The sequence below is a fragment of the Ranitomeya variabilis genome, chromosome 5 (genome assembly GCF_051348905.1).
Source record: "Ranitomeya variabilis isolate aRanVar5 chromosome 5, aRanVar5.hap1, whole genome shotgun sequence".
NCBI lineage: Eukaryota > Metazoa > Chordata > Amphibia > Anura > Dendrobatidae > Ranitomeya > Ranitomeya variabilis.
The window spans coordinates 47,759,040-47,777,649 of record NC_135236.1 but is presented as its reverse complement, the minus strand read 5'-3'; the positions used below and the strand labels follow the sequence as shown (position 1 = coordinate 47,777,649).

The window sequence follows — 18,610 nt, the reverse complement described above, 5'->3', positions numbered from 1 at the left end:
TAGGCATGAGGTTAGATTCAGGAAGACGAGTAATTGGCAATACAGACGGGTAAAGTACCGAACGGCTGACAGACCCACAGTATTCCAGGAGGTGAGGCGGCAGGGTGGGAATGAAGATGTGCTGCCAGTACATGGGATACAGGAGGCCCGCGGAGGCATGGACGCAGGCTGTGAGCTGCCGCACACAGGAGGGGGATCCACAATAATATATGTGCAATAAAAAGAAGAAAAAAAACAGATATTTAAAATAATATTTCTGCTCGCGTCAATAAAGGCGGCCATGACAGGTGTCTGATGCTCACCGTACTGAGTTTACTGGATGTGATGAGGATCCGTCTCTCACACAACAAGCTGGCGAACATCTGCAGCATCATGTCCACCTGCACTGCCACCAGGAACTCTGTGAGGTTTCTCTGGAAAAGGGACAGACATGATATAAGATGGAAGATTTCATAAAGCGGTATCACGTATTCATTCTGTAATGGGTCACATTAAAGGGAAAAAGTCTGCCAGTACGAGGGATGTCTTGTCACCTGGGAATGATATCTCCAGCGATGCCCACGTACACCCAACTGTGTAAATAGGCTGTCAGATAATTGTAATAACAGAAGAAATTCCAATATTGGGGTAACATAATAATATGTATATTTCTCATTAGTTTATGAAATATTGTCCCATCTAATGACAAAAGAGCGAGGAGGCCGGGGAGGGCAGGACAAGACAACACTAAAATAACTCACGTTTTCTGGTATTGATGGAAGTTTTGTAGGATCAGGAACAACAAAATATGAAAGCTGCAGATAGATAGATAGTTATATCCTTTGACTATGTTTAGATAAACCTCTAAGATTTTACATGTTTCTCATACATCTATCTACCGACAATACAAAAGAAAAAAGGCAGAACTACAAAAATTCTAATGCAAAAATTAGGACACTTTAGTTAATAAAACTTGGATTCTCTTCCCACCTTCATTCTCTTCCCTTCCCTTCACTCTTTCCTTCCTTTCATTCCTCTCTCTCTTACTTCTTCTTTCCCTACCTTACTTCCTCCACTCCCTTTTTCCCTTTGCGTCTCTCCCTCCTTCCCGATTCTTCCTTCCCTTCCTACATTTCTTGCTTTTCTCCTTCCCTTTGCTTCCTTTCTTCTCCACCTCCTTTCATTTCCTCATGCAGCGCCCCAGAGTCCTGGTCGTTGCAGTAATATCGTTCTTCCACCAGGGGGAGTGACATTACGTCTGATGGCAATAAAGGAGATCTTCCTACCAGGTATCACAAACCATACACTACACCTCACACTCCAGTCCATCAGGGGGAGCCTTGTTTCTATCTACTAGGGCACTCCTCACTGAAGGGTAAAAACTGGTGGGCTGATAGAAAGTTAGAGAGACGCTGGCTGGGCTTTGCCCAGGCAACACCTGTCAGGCAGACAGGGGGAAAGGAGGAACATCTGAGCTGCAGACAGAGGGTCCCTGTCAGGGGTGGGATCCTGACAGAGGCCTAGCGGGACAGAAAGCTACGGAGCTGCGCCTGCCCCACGTGCGGCAGCATCCTAAGAAAGGACACGAAGAGAAGTGTATTGTAGAGAGTGAGAAACAAAGTCACAGCACAAGGAGAAAACACCAGGAGGAGTTCTGCCCTGAAACAGGCTGCCTCCTTCTGAGGCGCGTAGCCGGTGGCCGGAACACCGAGGGAGTAATTGACTCTACGCTTTACTTCAGAGACCGGCAGGACAGTCAATTCCAAGTTGGCTGTCCGACTTTAATACCTAAGAAGACACAGTGGCAACTTGTGGGGGTCGGGGCGTCTCTAGGGTCCCTATAAACAAGCCTCAGGCCATCAATCATACGGGTTTGTCCTATCCACACCATCTGGGGGACAGAGAGGAAGAAATAACATCTAGAACATCTACAACAGTTGTGAGGACCTTACCGAGAAGCTCAGCAGGGAGGTACTACAACACACAGGCGCTAGAGGAAGGCTACTGAATTCCACCTGGATAAGGGGACTCTGGATTTGCCTTCGGACCGGCCGGACTCTGCCTACCCTGTGGTCTGTACCCTGGACTGTGGACGCTGAAGCCTCCAGTAAAAGGTAAAGAGACTGCAACCTTGTGTCCTCGATATTCTCTGCGCCTTACATCATCCACCATCACCATCTACACTTCTGGGAAGCCCTGGGGATATACTTCACCTGTGGGAAGGTATACCATCTAGCTGCCATCACATCACCCCAGCAGACCCCTAAGCAGCGTCAGTCACCCTGACCGAATACCACTGGTGGCGTCACGAACCTTATACAAACTCTCCCTTTCATTGGACGCCCCTCTAAGGGCCACGGTACCGGGTCAGGCCACCGTGACATCCCCCGAACCGAAGGACTCGGTACCGAGTACCCCATTGCCCTTGTGTGGGGGCGATCCACTTACTTCCCTCCTTTTCTCTATTTTCCATATGGTCTTCCTTTTCCTTCTCTCCCTCCCTCACTTTTCTTTCTTCATTCCCTTTTTCCCCTTAACTTCCTCCCTCCCTTACCCACCTTCATTTCTTCATTCCCAACTGTTTCTTCCTCCCCTCCCTCTTTCCCCTTAATTCCCTCCTGCCTTTTCCTTCCTTCTCTCTTTCCTTCCTTTTCCTTCCCTCCTTACTTTCGGCCCTCCTTCCATCCCTTCTTCTCTTTCATTCGGTCTCTCCCTTCCTTTCTTCTCTCTCACTCCCTTTCCTTTCCTCCTTACTTTTGCCCCTCCTTCCATCCCTTCTTCTCTTTCATTCTGTCTCTCCTTTCCTTCCTTCCTTCCTTCTTTTTTCCGGCTTATCATATAAGGTCTATATATGATCAGCCATGTTCCTACCCCATCAGTGACTTACTCACCATGTCAATGTTCAGAGGTTTGTTCACCTCAGGTATTCGGTGGTCGTACAGAACCTGTAGGAGGTCCATGACCTCGGTGACCTGTAGGGGAAGACATACTATAAGAGATGGAGGAGAGCTGTGGTCAGGAACACATGGAGACATATCCAGTACCTGATCCTTCACTAAGTGCTCTGCGATGTTATTGAGGATTTTGTAGAAGAGCTCAAACCATGGCAGACAGCTGAAAGGAGAGCGTCCTGGTCAATGTCGGATGAAATGTGCACTGGGCTGGTGTGGGCTCTGTTCACATCACACCTAAGCCTTATGTACATGAATGGATGGCTCCGGCATAACTCGTTGTGTTAACAGTGACAGCCATGGGCTTCATTGGTGTCACCGTTGAGTCACTTACCTGAGGATACAAGTGCAGTTTATGGCGTTTACAGACAGGCGGCAAAACCCAAAACGCTGGTAACCTTGAAGATCGGTGAGAGTAAAACTGAAGTGCTGGACGGATGAGTTCTGCCATCTGGATTATAGGGGCACAGATATTACAAGTGATCAGAGAAAAGTGAGGGGTCTAGAGGTGCTGGGGAAGATATGTGGGGACATAATTGGGATACTAACCTCTCCACGTGGAAGGGGAAGCAGAACTTTGTCAGAGTTATCACAGAGTCCTAGGACACGAATAAGAAGAGATAATGAGCTCAGTGGCCGACATTGATAGTCTGCAGCACCGGCGTCCTGTGATCGAACCCAACTAGGAGTAAAAGCTCAATGGAGTTTGCATATTATATTTATTTTGTGTGGGATCCCTGGCTTTCGGTCACATCCAAAAAATAAAGTAAGGCATTAATTGTCTTCTTAAAGAGGTTCATTTACTGTTTTTTTTTTTTTTCACCCAGTTTAAACTGTGATGCTCCTCCAATTGTCACTTCTCCACTAATTCTGGAGCAGTTTTTCTTTTTCCCCTGTACCTCTCTTTTCCAAAGTTATACACCTAGCAATAAAGATTGATATTCTCCTGTCAACCAACTGGGCGTATACAACAGGACTTCTTCGGGGGTGTAGCCATGTATTGATAGGCCAGCGTCAGAGAAGAAAAAGAAAACGCCCACCAACTTCTATGGTATACACCCGGCTGGTTGAAAGGAAAATTTGCATTTTTATTACTGGGGAAGGGTCTAATTTGGGAATGGGAGCACAGAATATTAAGAAAAACTGTTAGAGAATCAGGAACTGGAGGAGGGATACTAAGGTTTAAAAAACACAGTGAAAGGTCCTAGTTAAGAAAAGGGGTGAAAGCAGGAGGGTTCATTCTATGAACAGATGATTGTAGCTCACACTACATGTGACATACTCACTCATCTGAGATCCATCACACATATTGGCTTCTTTCTCACCTGGTCATCAAACTGTTCTGGGAATTGTCTTTTTAGCTCTGGATCTGAAATGGAGAACAGACATGAATAAGTAAGAGCGCAGATTATTGGCCTGTGATCCAAATACCGGATTTCTGGAGCCGGAATAGACCACTGCAGTAAAGTGAACTGTAGTAATGCAGACAGGAGCTGAATGATGTTTTGGCTGTTCACCTCTCAAACATCCAGATCACACCCCCCTGGCATTCTCGTAAGCAGCTTAATCAGGTAATCACCCTAAATGACTTTCAATGAACAGGTATGGCTTGTGAAGACTTAATTTTTGGAATCACCGGCCTTCAGAAAGTATTTGCGACCATCAGGTGTGATTAGCAGAGGCAAATTTGGTACATACGGTGCTGAGTGCTATTCCACAACTGTTTTAAGCCAGAATATAGCAAAAAAAAACACTCAAGGAAGTGAAGAGAAATGACAGTCCATCATTACTTTAAAACATAAAGGTCAGTCAGTCTGGACAATTACCAGAACCTTTAAGATATCTTCAAGTGGACTCATAAAAACTATCAATAGCTGCTAGAATCAGTGCAAATTTATTAAATAAAAATGACCCCCTAACATACAGTATGTAAAAATAATTAATCCATGCAAAATGTGTCCATAGGCTCATAAAGAGTAACCATTGTTTTATTGTTTTATTTTTTTTTACATAAAATCAATTGTACAAATTAAAATAACAAACTTTGTAATATATCTTTTCAGATTAACCTTCTGTCTCCTTTGGGATTTCATTTTACAAATTCTCAATTATTGGGTAAAATCTGTCTGCAGTGAGTATAGATTTTCCCATTGCTGAGATAAGAGATTATGGTTGGTGCTCATAATGTTCTATGGAACTAGCCGCAGACTGTTTGTGTCTGTCTCTAGCTAATCCACCTTACAATAGAATATTATGAGCACTAACTCTCATCTTCTATCTCAGTAATGGGAAAATCTTCACTGAACACAGATTTTACCCATGAATTGGGACTGAAAGATCTGTCCAGGAGAAAGATTTTTTTTTTTACTTTTGGCATGCTTCAATAGTCTCCATGGGAGGCTAGAAGCCGCTATAATCCAATCGCCTGTGCTACACAGAGTCGATGATCAGATCGCCTGTGGGTAACAGAAATGCTCACTTGCATTGAGCGCCGACCATGGGGCAGCGCTCATAACAATCTGGCAATGACAACCATAGAGGTCTGTTGCAGACCTCTGGTTGTCATGCCGACCCATCGGTGACCCGCGATCATGTGACAGGGTCACTAATGGGCGGGATTAGCGACGCGCTTCTGGTAAGCGCGACTTAAATGCCGCTGTCAGAGATTGACAGCGGCATTTAACTAGCTAACAGCCATGGGTGGATCGCGATTCCAGCCATGGCTGTTGCAGGCACATATCAGCTATATAGATCATCTGTTATGTGCCCGGATAGGTGCGGGCTCAGTGCCGGAGCTCACACCAAACGGGGGAGTCCGATGTGGGCATACTATTATGCCCAATGTTGGAAAGGGGTTAATCCCTTCACGACCTTGGACATACTGTATGAATACATCACAGCAATGCAAAAACATGTAATCGCACCAACCAGAAGAATAAAATCATCAAATCACTTATACCGCATGAGGAACGGCAGAAAAAATAAATAAAACCAATTCTTCATCTGCTGTTGATTTGTTAATTCTGCCTCCCAAAGATCGCAGTAAGGCTCAGCGCACATTTATCCAGCGCTCTACTCTAACTGCTTACACCGGGTTTCCGTATAATTCCCTGAAATATTCATGATTCAAACGGAACCACTGACAGAAGATTTCCTATAATGAGGCAGATGGAGGCACTGTGGATGCCGTCTGACCTGTGATCCAGCAGTGTCCGTTTTTTTTTAGGCGTGCATAAAAGTGCCGTACAGTTTTGCGCACCTCTGAAAAGAAAGACACCACTGAACAGAGGCCAGACGGAGTCCAGAGTAATTCTACTGCCTCATTATAGTGAATGGATCCCTCGGGGGTTTCATCTGAACCACGTCACTCAGACATTTATATGGAAGCCACGATTTAAGTGCTCAGTGTAGAGTGCCTGATAAATGTGATCCCAAATGTTATGCAAAATGTTCCCAACAAAAACTTTAACTCAATCTACAAAAAAGCAAGTCCCCACTCAGGTCTGTCATCGGTCAATGGAAATATTGGGGGCTTTCACGTTACTAGTTGTACAAAGGCTCTGGAGAGGCACTGTGACTTCACACGCCCCAAACAAATTCTGCATCCCAAATCCAAATGCCCCCTCCCTTCTGAGCCCCAGTGTGCCTAAACCACATTTAGCATCCACATGTTTGGCATTTCTGTAGCAATGACAGCCCTCCTAATTTAAAAGTGCATGGCTCCAGAACCACGAGCTGGGCATAATATACTGGGCACTATAACGTACTGGTCACTACAATGCACTGATGCTACAATGGCAGACTTGCAATTTTCACTCAGCAACATCCTCTGCTGCTCGTTTCTAGCGAACACAAATGGAGTTAAAATCATCACTACACTTGTAGATAAATTCTATAAAGGGTGTAATTTCCATAATGGGAGTAATTTGAGGGGAGATTATACTCTTCTAGCACTTAGGGGCTCTGTATATGGAGTCTGCAAACTTGTGAAAATATTAAATCTGTGATAAAAATGTAGTTATTTTTTCTTCACTTCCCAATGGTATAAAATTCTGTGACATACCCGTAATGTCAATATGATCACTGCACACTTATATGAATTTATTGAGAGGTGTAGTTCATAAAATGGGGTCACTTATGGGGGTTCTGCTGTTCCGGCACCTCAGGGGTTCTCCCAGAGGGTCATGGCACCCGCAAGCCATAACAGTAAAATCTGCACTAAACTATGGCACTCCTTGCCTTCTGAGCTTTGTACTGTGCCTCAAAAGTAGTGCCCAAGGGTTAGGGCATTGGCGCACTCAGGAGCAACAAACTGAGAGGTCCATTTTTCCTACTAGCCCTTTAAAATAAAAAATTTGGGGCTATAACAAATTTTTAGCCGTAAAAATATAATTATTCTTTCTTCACAGCCCAATGTATAAATTTCTGTGACACACCCGTGGTGTTAACATGCTCACTGCACACCTAGATGACTTAACTGAGAGGTGTAGTTTGTAAAATTAGTTTAGTTATGGGGGTTTCTGTTTTTCTGGCACCTCAGGGGCTCTACCAGTGTGACATGGCACCTACAAACCATTCCAGCAAAACCTGAACTCCAATATGGTGCTTCTTCCATCCTGAGCTTTGCACTGTGCCTCAAAAGTAGTTTCTGACCACATATGGGGTATCGGTGTACTCAGAAGAAATTGCACAACAAATTGTATGGTGCAATTTCTGCTGTTACCCTTGTGAAAATAAAAAAAATAAAAGTACATTTTTGTGGGAAAAATTTGATTTTTAACTTTCACAGCTCAGCATCATAAACTCCTGTGAAGCACCTGGGCAATAAAGGTGCTCACCATATATCTAGATACAGTCTTTGACAGGTCCTGTTTCCAAAATGGCATCACTTGTAAGTGTTTTCCATGTTTAAGGCACATCAAGGCCTCTCCAAACAAAACATGGCATCAGAATGATTCCAGTCAATTTTGCGTTCCAAAAGTCAAATGGTGCTCCTTCCCTTCCAAGCTCTGCCATACACCCAAACAGTAGTTTCCCCCCACATATGGGTTATAAGTGTACGCAGGGGAAATTGAACAATTGTTGTGATCCCTTTTGTCCTGTTGCTCTTGTGAAAAGAAAAAATTTGGGGCTAAAGAACGTTTTTGTGGAAAATTTAATTTCAAATTTTCACGGCTAAACTTTATAAATTTATGTGAAGTACCTGAGGGTTCAAGGCTCTCACCGCAAATCTAGATAAGTTCCTTGAGGGGTCTAGTTTTCAAAATGGGGTCACTTTTGGGGTGTTTCCATTGTTTAGGCACATCAGGGGCTCTCCAAATGCGATATGGCATCCGCTCTCAATTCCAGCCAATGTTGCTTTCAAAAAGTCAAACGGAGCTCCTTCGCTTCTGAGCCCTGTCGTGACCCAAAACAGTACTTTTCCCCCACATATGAGGTATCAATGTGTTCAGGAGAAACTACACAACAAATTTTGGGGTCCATTTTCTCCAGTTACCCTTGTGAAAATAAAAAAAACTTGGGTCTAAAGTAAAGTTTTTGTGGAAAAAAAAATGCTCATTATTTCCTTCCAATCTGCTTCAGTTCCTGTGAAGTACCTGAAGGGTTAATAAACTTCATGAATGTGGTTTTGAGCACCTTGAGGGGTGCAGTTTTTAGAATGGTATAAATTGTGGGTATTTTATGTCATATAGGCCCCTCAAAGTCACTTCAAATGTGATGTGGTCACTAAAAAAAAGGTTTTGTAAATTGTGTTGGAAAAATGAGAAATCGTTGGTCAACTTTTAACCCTTCTAACTTCCTAACAGAAAAAAAAATATGTCTCAAAAAAAGGGCTGGTGTAAAGTAGACATGTGGGAAGGGTTATTTATTAACTATTTTGTGAGACTTAACTCTCTGGCTTAAGAGCATCAAAATTTAAAGTTTGAAAATTGTGAAATTTTCAAACTTTTTGCCAAATTTGAGATTTTTTAACAAATAAACGTACGTGATATAGAACAAACTTTACCGCTATCATGAAGTACAATATGTCATGAAAAAATAATCTCAGAATCCGTGGGATCTGTTGAAGCGTTCCAGAGTTATTACCTCATAAAGTGACACTGGTGAGAATTGTAAAAATTGGCCTAGTCATGAAGATGGAGATAATGGCTGGCGATATGTTGCCTCCTCGGCCTCTGGGCACTGTACTAGTAGTTATGGCCCATGACAACTTTATATACATTTGCTCAGTCACGCGTTTAGATGTGTCATCGACTTAGATACAGTGGCTGCAAACAATGCAGACTACCACTACAGAGTTTGGGACAGGAGGAGGCAGGTTCCTCTTCCTCCATTTGTGCTCAGATCTATTACAATACCGAAAGTAGAAGAGTATACCCAGATTGTAGAGGAACGCTTCTTCTGATTAGAGATGGTTCTCTAATTTATATACTACTTATATATATATATATATATACACACTGTATATCTATATGAGGAGGTTTTGGTGAGGACATGTCCACCACATAGCCATTATTCCAAGCCGTGGAGCAAAAACATGAATATCCCCATCCTCTGGAACTCTGTGCCCCCACACGTCCTACTATCAACATGTTCTGATCCTTCAGACGGAAGCTGAAAGCCCACCTCTTCAAGATGCCTACAGCCTGCAATGACCCCACTGCCTCCTCAGCACTACTGGAGTTACCGCCTCACCAGCACCGGAGCTCCTGCAACCCTTCCAACCTACTGTCTCCTTCCCCACCATCCTGTAGAATGTAAGCCCGCAAGGGCAGGGTCCTCGCCCCTCTGTACCAGTCTGTCATTGTTAGTTTGCTTACTCTAAGTGATATCGGTAAGTTGTATGTAACCCCTTCCCATGTACAGCTCCATGGAACCAATGATGCTATATTAATAATAATAATAATAATAAAGTTAAGGTTGAGCTAAAGTTAGGGTTGGGCTAGGGTTAGGGTTGTGGTTATGGTTAGGATTACTGTTAGGGTTGGGATTAGGGTTAGGGGTGCGTTAGGGTTAGGTTTTTGGTACGGCAGACAACTGCTCCTGTGGACGGCACGGGCTCAACTCCTGTGCCGCGGCCATGCCGGAGATGTAACTGCACGGCACAATGGGGTAAGCTACCTGCGATCTGGGCATACAAGGACATCAATGTGTGGCAAGGGGTTAATGAGTGACATGATGTTCTCCATTTCTGCAGCAGCTGAGGTGTATGATGATGTTCTGCAGCAGCTGAGGTGTATGATAAGGTTCTGCAACAGTTGAGGTGTATGATAAGGTTCTGCAGCAGCTGAGGTGTATTATGAAGTTCTGCAGCAGCTGAGGTGTATGATGAGTTTCTGCAGCAGCTGAGGTGTAGTATAAGGTTCTGCAGCAGCTGAGGTGTATTATGAAGTTCTGCAGCAGCTGAGGTGTATGATGAGTTTCTGCAGCAGCTGAGGTGTAGTATGAGGTTCTGCAGCAGCTGAGGTGTATTATGAAGTTCTGCAGCAGCTGAGGTGTATGATGAGGTTCTGCAGCAGCTGAGGTGTAGTATGAGGTTCTGCAGCAGCTGAGGTGTATTATGAAGTTCTACAGCATCTGATGTATATTATGAGGTTCTGCAGCAGCTGAGGTGTAGTATGAGGTTCTGTAGCAGCTGAGGTGTATTATGAAGTTCTGCAGCATCTGAGGTGTATTATGTGGTTCTGCAGCAGCTGAGGTGAAGTATGAGGTTCTGCAGGAGTTGAGGTGTATTATGATGTTCTGCAGCAACTGAGGTGTGTATTATGAGGTTATGCAGCAGCTGAGGTGTGTATTATGAGGTTATGCAGCAGCTGAGGTGTGTATTATGAGGTTCTGCAACAGCTGAGGTATATTATGAGGTTCTGCAGCAGCTGATGTGTATTCTGAGGTTCTGCAGCAGCTGAGGTGTGTATTATGAGGTTCTGCAACACCTGAGGTGTGTATTATGAGGTTATGCAGCAGCTGAGGTGTGTATTATGAGGTTATGCAGCAGCTGAGGTGTGTATTATGAGGTTCTGCAACAGCTGAGGTATATTATGAGGTTCTGCATCAGCTGATGTGTATTCTGAGGTTCTGCAGCAGCTGAGGTGTGTATTATGAGGTTCTGCAACAGCTGAGGTGTGTATTATGAGGTTCTGCATCAGCTGATGTGTATTATGAGGTTCTGCAGCAACTGACACACAGAATGAAGATTATACTTTATTTGTGCAGGAAAAAATTCCATAAAGAGATAATAAAAGTTTTGTTAATAAGTTACACGTCCCCCAAAATGATGCCAATGACAAATACAGCTCATCCTGAAAAATCAAGCCCTGCTATGACTACATTATCAGAAAAACAGGGTGTGACATTGATGCCAAGAGGTTAAAAAGGTCTTTCAAAGAGCTTCTGTGGCAGCTGCAGTTGGTATCCTGTGGGAATCTGTCTAGCTGCCAAAATGGCTATTAAAATAAGAGGCATTAAAGGTGTTGTCCAGACTTGGGGTTCAAGTCTGCAGCCCAGCGCGCACACTGCATGCTATCAGGATTCTCAGGATTACATACTTCCGGACACATTCAGACTAGACATTTCCGGTCTCGTCCAACTCACTTGTATTGTGCCAGGCAGCGCACGTCTAGTCGGGATGTGACCACATGTTTGCAAATCACATAGTTACGATATTGCGCCCGCTAACACTCCAGGAAGCGGCACAGGCCAATCCTGACAGCGAACAGTGTGCGCATTGTCAGGATTCACAGGTCTGCCCTCACATAAAATGACTGCAGGCTAGTACCCCAAGCCTGGACAACCCCTTTAATAACGTCTATATTATGTCTTACCTTTATCCTGAGTTGTCGGGCGCAAAACTTCAAAGAATCCTTCAAATATTCTGTCTGGGTTTTCTCTGCAAAAGGAAAATCATTGATAAATAATGGATCCAGATTGGCAGGAGGGAAAACAGAGAAGAAAAAATGGAGAAGAAAGGACGAGACAGAAAACCGGATACCAATCCGATGGTTCTGATACTAATCACAATGTCAATATTTTCACTATTTTGGCAGTTTTTAGTTCTGTGTTGTTTACTGCACTCTCCTCTGGGCACAGTGTGATGGACTGGCCTCTGGCCGCACTGAGCCTTATAACAGGGGCTGGTGCCGCATTTTATTCCGACTAGACTAGAAGCCAAGAGACCGGTCACTACATCTCCATATCAGTCACAAAACATCTCACATGTATTTCTGTGTATTCCATGTGCCGTGCTGCCATCTGGTGAACCAGCCTCTCATACGCTCCTCACCCAGCGCCACGGCTCCGAGAGTTTACTGGTTACTGCAAATTGTATTTCTGCATTACAGCAGATTTACAAATCAAAATGCGCTAGAATTTACAAAAAGGAGCAGCATAAAGTATATAAAGATGCGGAACATTATCCAGCATAAACCATTGTCATAGATATGGTGGATTAAATGTAATTCTAACTTCCCTATACTTGTATATACCGTATGTCCTACATAGTGCAATGCATAATATGGTCAAAGCACATAGTGTGTAAATAACATATTCTTCCGTATAGGAACAGTATTATAGTAGTTATATTCTTGTACATAGGGGCAGTATTATAGTAGTTATATTCTTGTACATAGGAGCAGTATTATAGTAGTAATATTCTTGTACATAGGAGCAGTATTATAGTAGTTATATTCTTGTACATAGGAGCAGTATTATAGTAGTAATATTCTTATACATAGGGGCAGTATTATAGTAGTTATATTCTTGTACATAGGGGCAGTATTATAGTAGTTATATTCTTGTACATAGGACACAGTATTATAGTAGTTATATTCTTACACATAGGGGCAGTATTATAGTAGTTATAGTCTTGTACATAGAAGCAGTAATATAGTAGTTATAGTCTTGTACATAGAAGCAGTATTATAGTAGTTATATTCTTGTACATAGGGGCAGTATTATAGTAGTTATATTCTTGTACATAGGAGCAGTATTATAGTAGTTATATTCTTGTACATAAGGGCAGTATTATAGTAGTTATATTCTTGTACATAGGGGCAGTATTATAGTAGTTATAGTCTTGTACATAGGGAGCAGTATTATAGTAGTTATATTCTTGTACATAGGGGCAGTATTATAGTAGTTATATTCTTGTACATAGGAGCAGTATTATAGTAGTTATATTCTTGTACATAAGGGCAGTATTATAGTAGTTATATTCTTGTACATAGGGAGCAGTATTATAGTAGTTATATTCTTGTACATAGGAGCAGTATTATAGTAGTTATATTCTTGTACATAGGACACAGTATTATGGTAGTTATATTCTTGTACATAGGGGCAGTATTATAGTAGTTATATTCTTGTACATAGGAGCAGTATTATAGCAGTTATATTCTTGTATATAGGGGCAGTATTATAGTAGTTATATTCTTGTACATAGGAGCAGTATTATAGTAGTTATATTCTTGTACATAAGGGCAGTATTATAGTAGATATATTCTTGTACATAGGGAGCAGTATTATAGTAGTTATATGCTTGTACATAGGAGCAGTATTATAGTAGTTATATTCTTGTACATAGAGGGAAGTATTATAGTAGTTATATTCTTGTACATACGGGCAGTATTATAGTAGTTATATTCTTGTACATAGGAGCAGTATTATAGTAGTTATATTCTTGTACATAGGAGCAGTATTATAATAGTTATATTCTTGTACATAGGAGCAGTATTATAGTAGTTATATTCTTGTACATAGAGGGAAGTATTATAGTAGTTATATTCTTGTACATAGGGGCAGTATTATAGTAGTTACAGTATATTCCTGTACATAGGAGCAGTGTTATAGTAGTTATATTCTTGCACATAGGGAGCAGTATTATAGTAGTTATATTCTTGTACATAGGGAGCAGTATTATAGTAGTTATATTCTTGTACATAGGGGCAGTATTATAGTAGTTATATTCTTGTACATAGGGAGCAGTATTATAGTAGTGATATTCTTGTACATAGGAGCAGTATTATAGTAGTTATATTCTTGTACATAGGGAGCAGTATTATAGTAGTTATATGCTTGTACATAGGAGCAGTATTATAGTAGTTATATTCTTGTACATAGAGGGAAGTATTATAGTAGTTATATTCTTGTACATACGGGCAGTATTATAGTAGTTATATTCTTGTACATAGGAGCAGTATTATAGTAGTTATATTCTTGTACATAGAGGGAAGTATTATAGTAGTTATATTCTTGTACATAGGGGCAGTATTATAGTAGTTACAGTATATTCCTGTACATAGGAGCAGTGTTATAGTAGTTATATTCTTGTACATAGGGGGCAGTATTATAGTAGTTATATTCTTGTACATAGGAGCAGTATTATAGTAGTTATATTCTTGTACATAGGGAGCAGTATTATAGTAGTTATATGCTTGTACATAGGGAGCAGTATTATAGTAGTTATATTCTTGTACATAGAGGGAAGTATTATAGTAGTTATATTCTTGTACATAGGGGCAGTATTATAGTAGTTATATTCTTGTACATAGTGACAGTATTATAGTAGTTATATTCTTGTACATAGGGGCAGTATTATTGTAGTTACATTCTTGTACATAGGAGCAGTATTATAGTAGTTATATGCTTGTACATAGGAGCAGTATTATAGTAGTTATATTCTTGTACATAGGGAGCAGTATTATAGTAGTTATATACTTGTACATAGGAGCAGTATTATAGTAGTTATATTCTTGTACATAGTGACAGTATTATAGTAGTTATATTCTTGTACATAGGGGCAGTATTATTGTAGTTATATTCTTGTACATAGGAGCAGTATTATAGTAGTTATATTCTTGTTCATAGGGGGCAGTATTATAGTAGTTATATTCTTGTACATAGGAGCAGTATTATAGTAGTTATATTCTTGTACATAGGGACAGTATTATAGTAGTTATATTCTTGTACATAGGGGGCAGCATTATAGTAGTTATATTCTTGTACATAGGGGCAGTATTATAGTAGTTATATTCTTGGGGCGGTATTATAGTAGTTATATTCTTGTACATAGGAGCAGTATTGTAGTTATATTCTTGTACATAGGGGCAGTATTATAGTAGTTATATTCTTGTACATAGGGGCAGTATTATAGTAGTTATATTCTTGTACATAGGGGGCAGCATTATAGTAGTTATATTCTTGTACATAGGGGCAGTATTATAGTAGTTATATTCTTGGGGCGGTATTATAGTAGTTATATTCTTGTACATAGGAGCAGTATTGTAGTTATATTCTTGTACATAGGGGCAGTATTATAGTAGTTATATTCTTGTACATAGGGGCAGTGTTATAGTAGTTATATTCCTGTACATAAGAGCAGTATTATAGTAGTTATATTCTTGTACATAGGGGCAGTGTTATAGTAGTTATATTCTTGTACATAGGGGCAGTATTATAGTAGTTATATTCCTGTACATAGGAGCAGTGTTATAGTAGTTATATTCTTGTACATAGGGGGCAGTATTATAGTAGTTATATTCTTGTAGATAGGAGCAGTATTATAGTAGTTATATTCTTGTACATAGTGAGCAGTATTATAGTAGTTATATTCTTGTACATAGGAGCAGTATTATAGTAGTTATATTCTTGCACATAGGGGCAGTATTATAGTAGATATATTCTTGTACATAGGAGGCAGTATTATAGTAGTTATACATAGTTACATAGTTACATAGTTATTAAGGTTGAAGGAAGACTGTAAGTCCATCTAGTTCAACCCATAGCCTAACCTAACATGCCCTAACATGTTGATCCAGGGGAAGGCAAAAAAAACCCATGTGGCAAAGAGTAACTCCACCATGGGGAAAAAAATTCCTTCCCGACTCCACAGACGGCAATCAGACTAGTTCCCTGGATCAACGCCTTATCAAGGAATCTAGTGTATATACCCTGTAACATTATACTTTTCCAGAAAGGTATCCAGTCCCCTCTTAAATTTAATTAATGAATCACTCATTACAACATCATACGGCAGAGAGTTCCATAGTCTCACTGCTCTTACAGTAAAGAATCCGCGTCTGTTATTATGCTTAAACCTTCTTTCCTCCAGACGTAGAGGATGCCCCCTTGTCCCTGTCTCAGGTCTATGATTAAAAAGATCATCAGAAAGGTCTTTGTACTGTCCCCTCATATATTTATACATTAAAATAAGATCACCCCTTAGTCTTCGTTTTTCCAAACTAAATAGCCCCAAGTGTAATAACCTATCTTGGTATTGCAGACCCCCCAGTCCTCTAATAACCTTGGTCGCTCTTCTCTGCACCCGCTCCAGTTCAGCTATGTCTTTCTTATACACCGGAGACCAGAACTGTGCACAGTATTCTAAGTGTGGTCGCACTAGTGACTTGTATAGAGGTAAAATTATGTTCTCCTCATGAGCATCTATGCCTCTTTTAATACATCCCATTATTTTATTTGCCTTTGTAGCAGCTGCCTGACACTGGCCACTGAATATGAGTTTGTCATCCACCCATACACCCAGGTCTTTTTCATTGACGGTTTTGCCCAGAGTTTTAGAATTAAGCACATAGTTATACATCTTATTACTTCTACCCAAGTGCATGACCTTACATTTATATTCTTGTACATAAGGGCAGTATTATAGTAGTTATATTCTTGTACATAGGGGGCAGTATTATAGTAGTTATATTCTTGTACATAGGAGCAGTATTATAGTAGTTATATTCTTGTACATAGGGGGCAGTATTATAGTAGCTATATTCTTGTACATAGGAGCAGTATTATAGTAGTAATATTCTTGTACATAGGGAGCAGTATTATAGTAGTTATATTCTTGTACATAGGGGGCAGTATTATAGTAGTTATATCCTTATATATAGGGGGCAGTATTATAGTAGTTATATTCTTGTACATAGGGGCAGTATTATAGTAGTTATATTCTTGTACATAGGGGGCAGTATTATAGTAGTTATATCCTTATATATAGGGGGCAGTATTATAGTAGTTATATTCTTGTACATAGGGGCAGTATTATAGTAGTTATATTCTTGTACATTGGGGCAGTATTATAGTAGTTATATTCTTGTACATAGGAGCAGTATTATAGTAGTTATATTCTTGTACATAGGGAGCAGTATTATAGTAGTTATATTCTTGTACATAGGGGGCAGTATTATAGTAGTTATATCCTTATATATAGGGGGCAGTATTATAGTAGTTATATTCTTGTACATAGGGGCAGTATTATAGTAGTTATATTCTTGTACATAGGGGGCAGTATTATAGTAGTTATATCCTTATATATAGGGGGCAGTATTATAGTAGCTATATTCTTGTACATAGGGGCAGTATTATAGTAGTTATATTCTTGTACATAGGAGCAGTATTATAGTAGTTATATTCTTGTACATAGGGGCAGTATTATAGTAGTTATATTCTTGTACATAGGGAGCAGTATTATAGTAGTTATATTCTTGTACATAGGAGCAGTATTATAGTAGTTATATTCTTGTACATAGGGGCAGTAATATAGTAGTTATATTCTTGTACATAGGGGGCAGTATTATAGTATTTCCATACATTGTTGTTATGTGCTGTTACTTTTTTGCAGAGTTTGATAGAACTTTGGGATTAAAGACACTAAATTCTGTTGCTGTTGAATATGGCTTTTGAGGGCCGTTGCTAGAAAGACATGGACGAAAGAGGAAGATGGTGAGGTACTAAACATTTCTTACTTAATGCGGGACCCCATGACGGTTCTGCACCGGCTCCTCTCGTCTTCTGAGTCCTAGAGCCTCATCAGCACCACCCCTTGGTCTTCATTGTTTCTTTGGTGACGGGCTCATCCCAAAGTGGCAGGAGTGCCAGTCGGTGTCGGTGCCAGGGCTTCTAGAGATTCATTGCTCCCCTCCTTTCTCGGACGCTCCCTGACTTGTGGTCCAGGTTTGCAGGTTTTCTTAAGCTTGGAGTGTCTGATGGTTAGCTCAGCTCGTCAGATTTCCTGTGTGGCTTTTGTAGAGGAAGTAGGTCTTGTGTGACAAAAAATTTTTCAATCTATGAACATTTTCTTTTAGCTGCAAATATCTGCTGTATATTCGATACTGAGGGAAATTCCACATCTCATATAGGAGAAAATCTATAACTGTACCTGGAGTGCGCGGGGGTCCTGGATCCACAAAATATAATGTCTGTGTGTCATAGGAGACTCCTCCCTGCATTACTCAACTATGTCTATTCCATCGCCCTCAGTAAAGTCGCATTACCACCGACTTCTGTTATTTCTTATTGCGTATGGCAGTAGACGGGACAAACGTCTGTACACATACAGCGCCAATGCTGGGGAACAAATTTGGGCAAAATATTAAAAGATTAATAACTAAGGAAGCATAAGTTACTGTTTGTAAAAGTCACAACCATCTCCAAGACTCCTCCCGTGCTGCAGCGACACTCTGGGATAACCATAGACACACAACCTCTCATTACTATGTGTCGGCCCTTTATGCTGTAGCACCACAACCTCTCACTCCATCTACAGGACTTCTTCCCTTTGCAAGTACAGTATAAGGAAAACAAATTTTGGGACACACATCACAATAATTTAATTCAGGTTTCACATTCAGTCCCACTGCCCCCTTTGTATAACATCCGCCACCTCGCCCCCTTAGTTG

General features: G+C 40.9%; 1 protein-coding gene across 1 annotated transcript in view; it reads right to left on the bottom strand.

Moving 5' to 3' along the window:
- The window catches only part of LOC143774330 (DENN domain-containing protein 1B-like), a 32,934-nt gene extending 14,793 nt beyond the window's left edge, over positions 1-18,141 (bottom strand). The window contains exons 1-10 of the mRNA XM_077261799.1: positions 17,678-18,141; positions 11,753-11,817; positions 4,256-4,299; positions 3,480-3,529; positions 3,265-3,381; positions 3,024-3,093; positions 2,871-2,951; positions 741-794; positions 303-413; positions 75-175 (exon numbers count right to left, since the gene is read on the bottom strand). Coding sequence (XP_077117914.1) covers positions 75-175; positions 303-413; positions 741-794; positions 2,871-2,951; positions 3,024-3,093; positions 3,265-3,381; positions 3,480-3,529; positions 4,256-4,299; positions 11,753-11,817; positions 17,678-17,694 — 710 coding nt within the window. The 5' untranslated portion in view covers positions 17,695-18,141. The remainder of the gene's footprint in view (positions 1-74; positions 176-302; positions 414-740; positions 795-2,870; positions 2,952-3,023; positions 3,094-3,264; positions 3,382-3,479; positions 3,530-4,255; positions 4,300-11,752; positions 11,818-17,677) is intronic.
- Between the last annotated feature and the right edge of the window lie 469 nt (positions 18,142-18,610).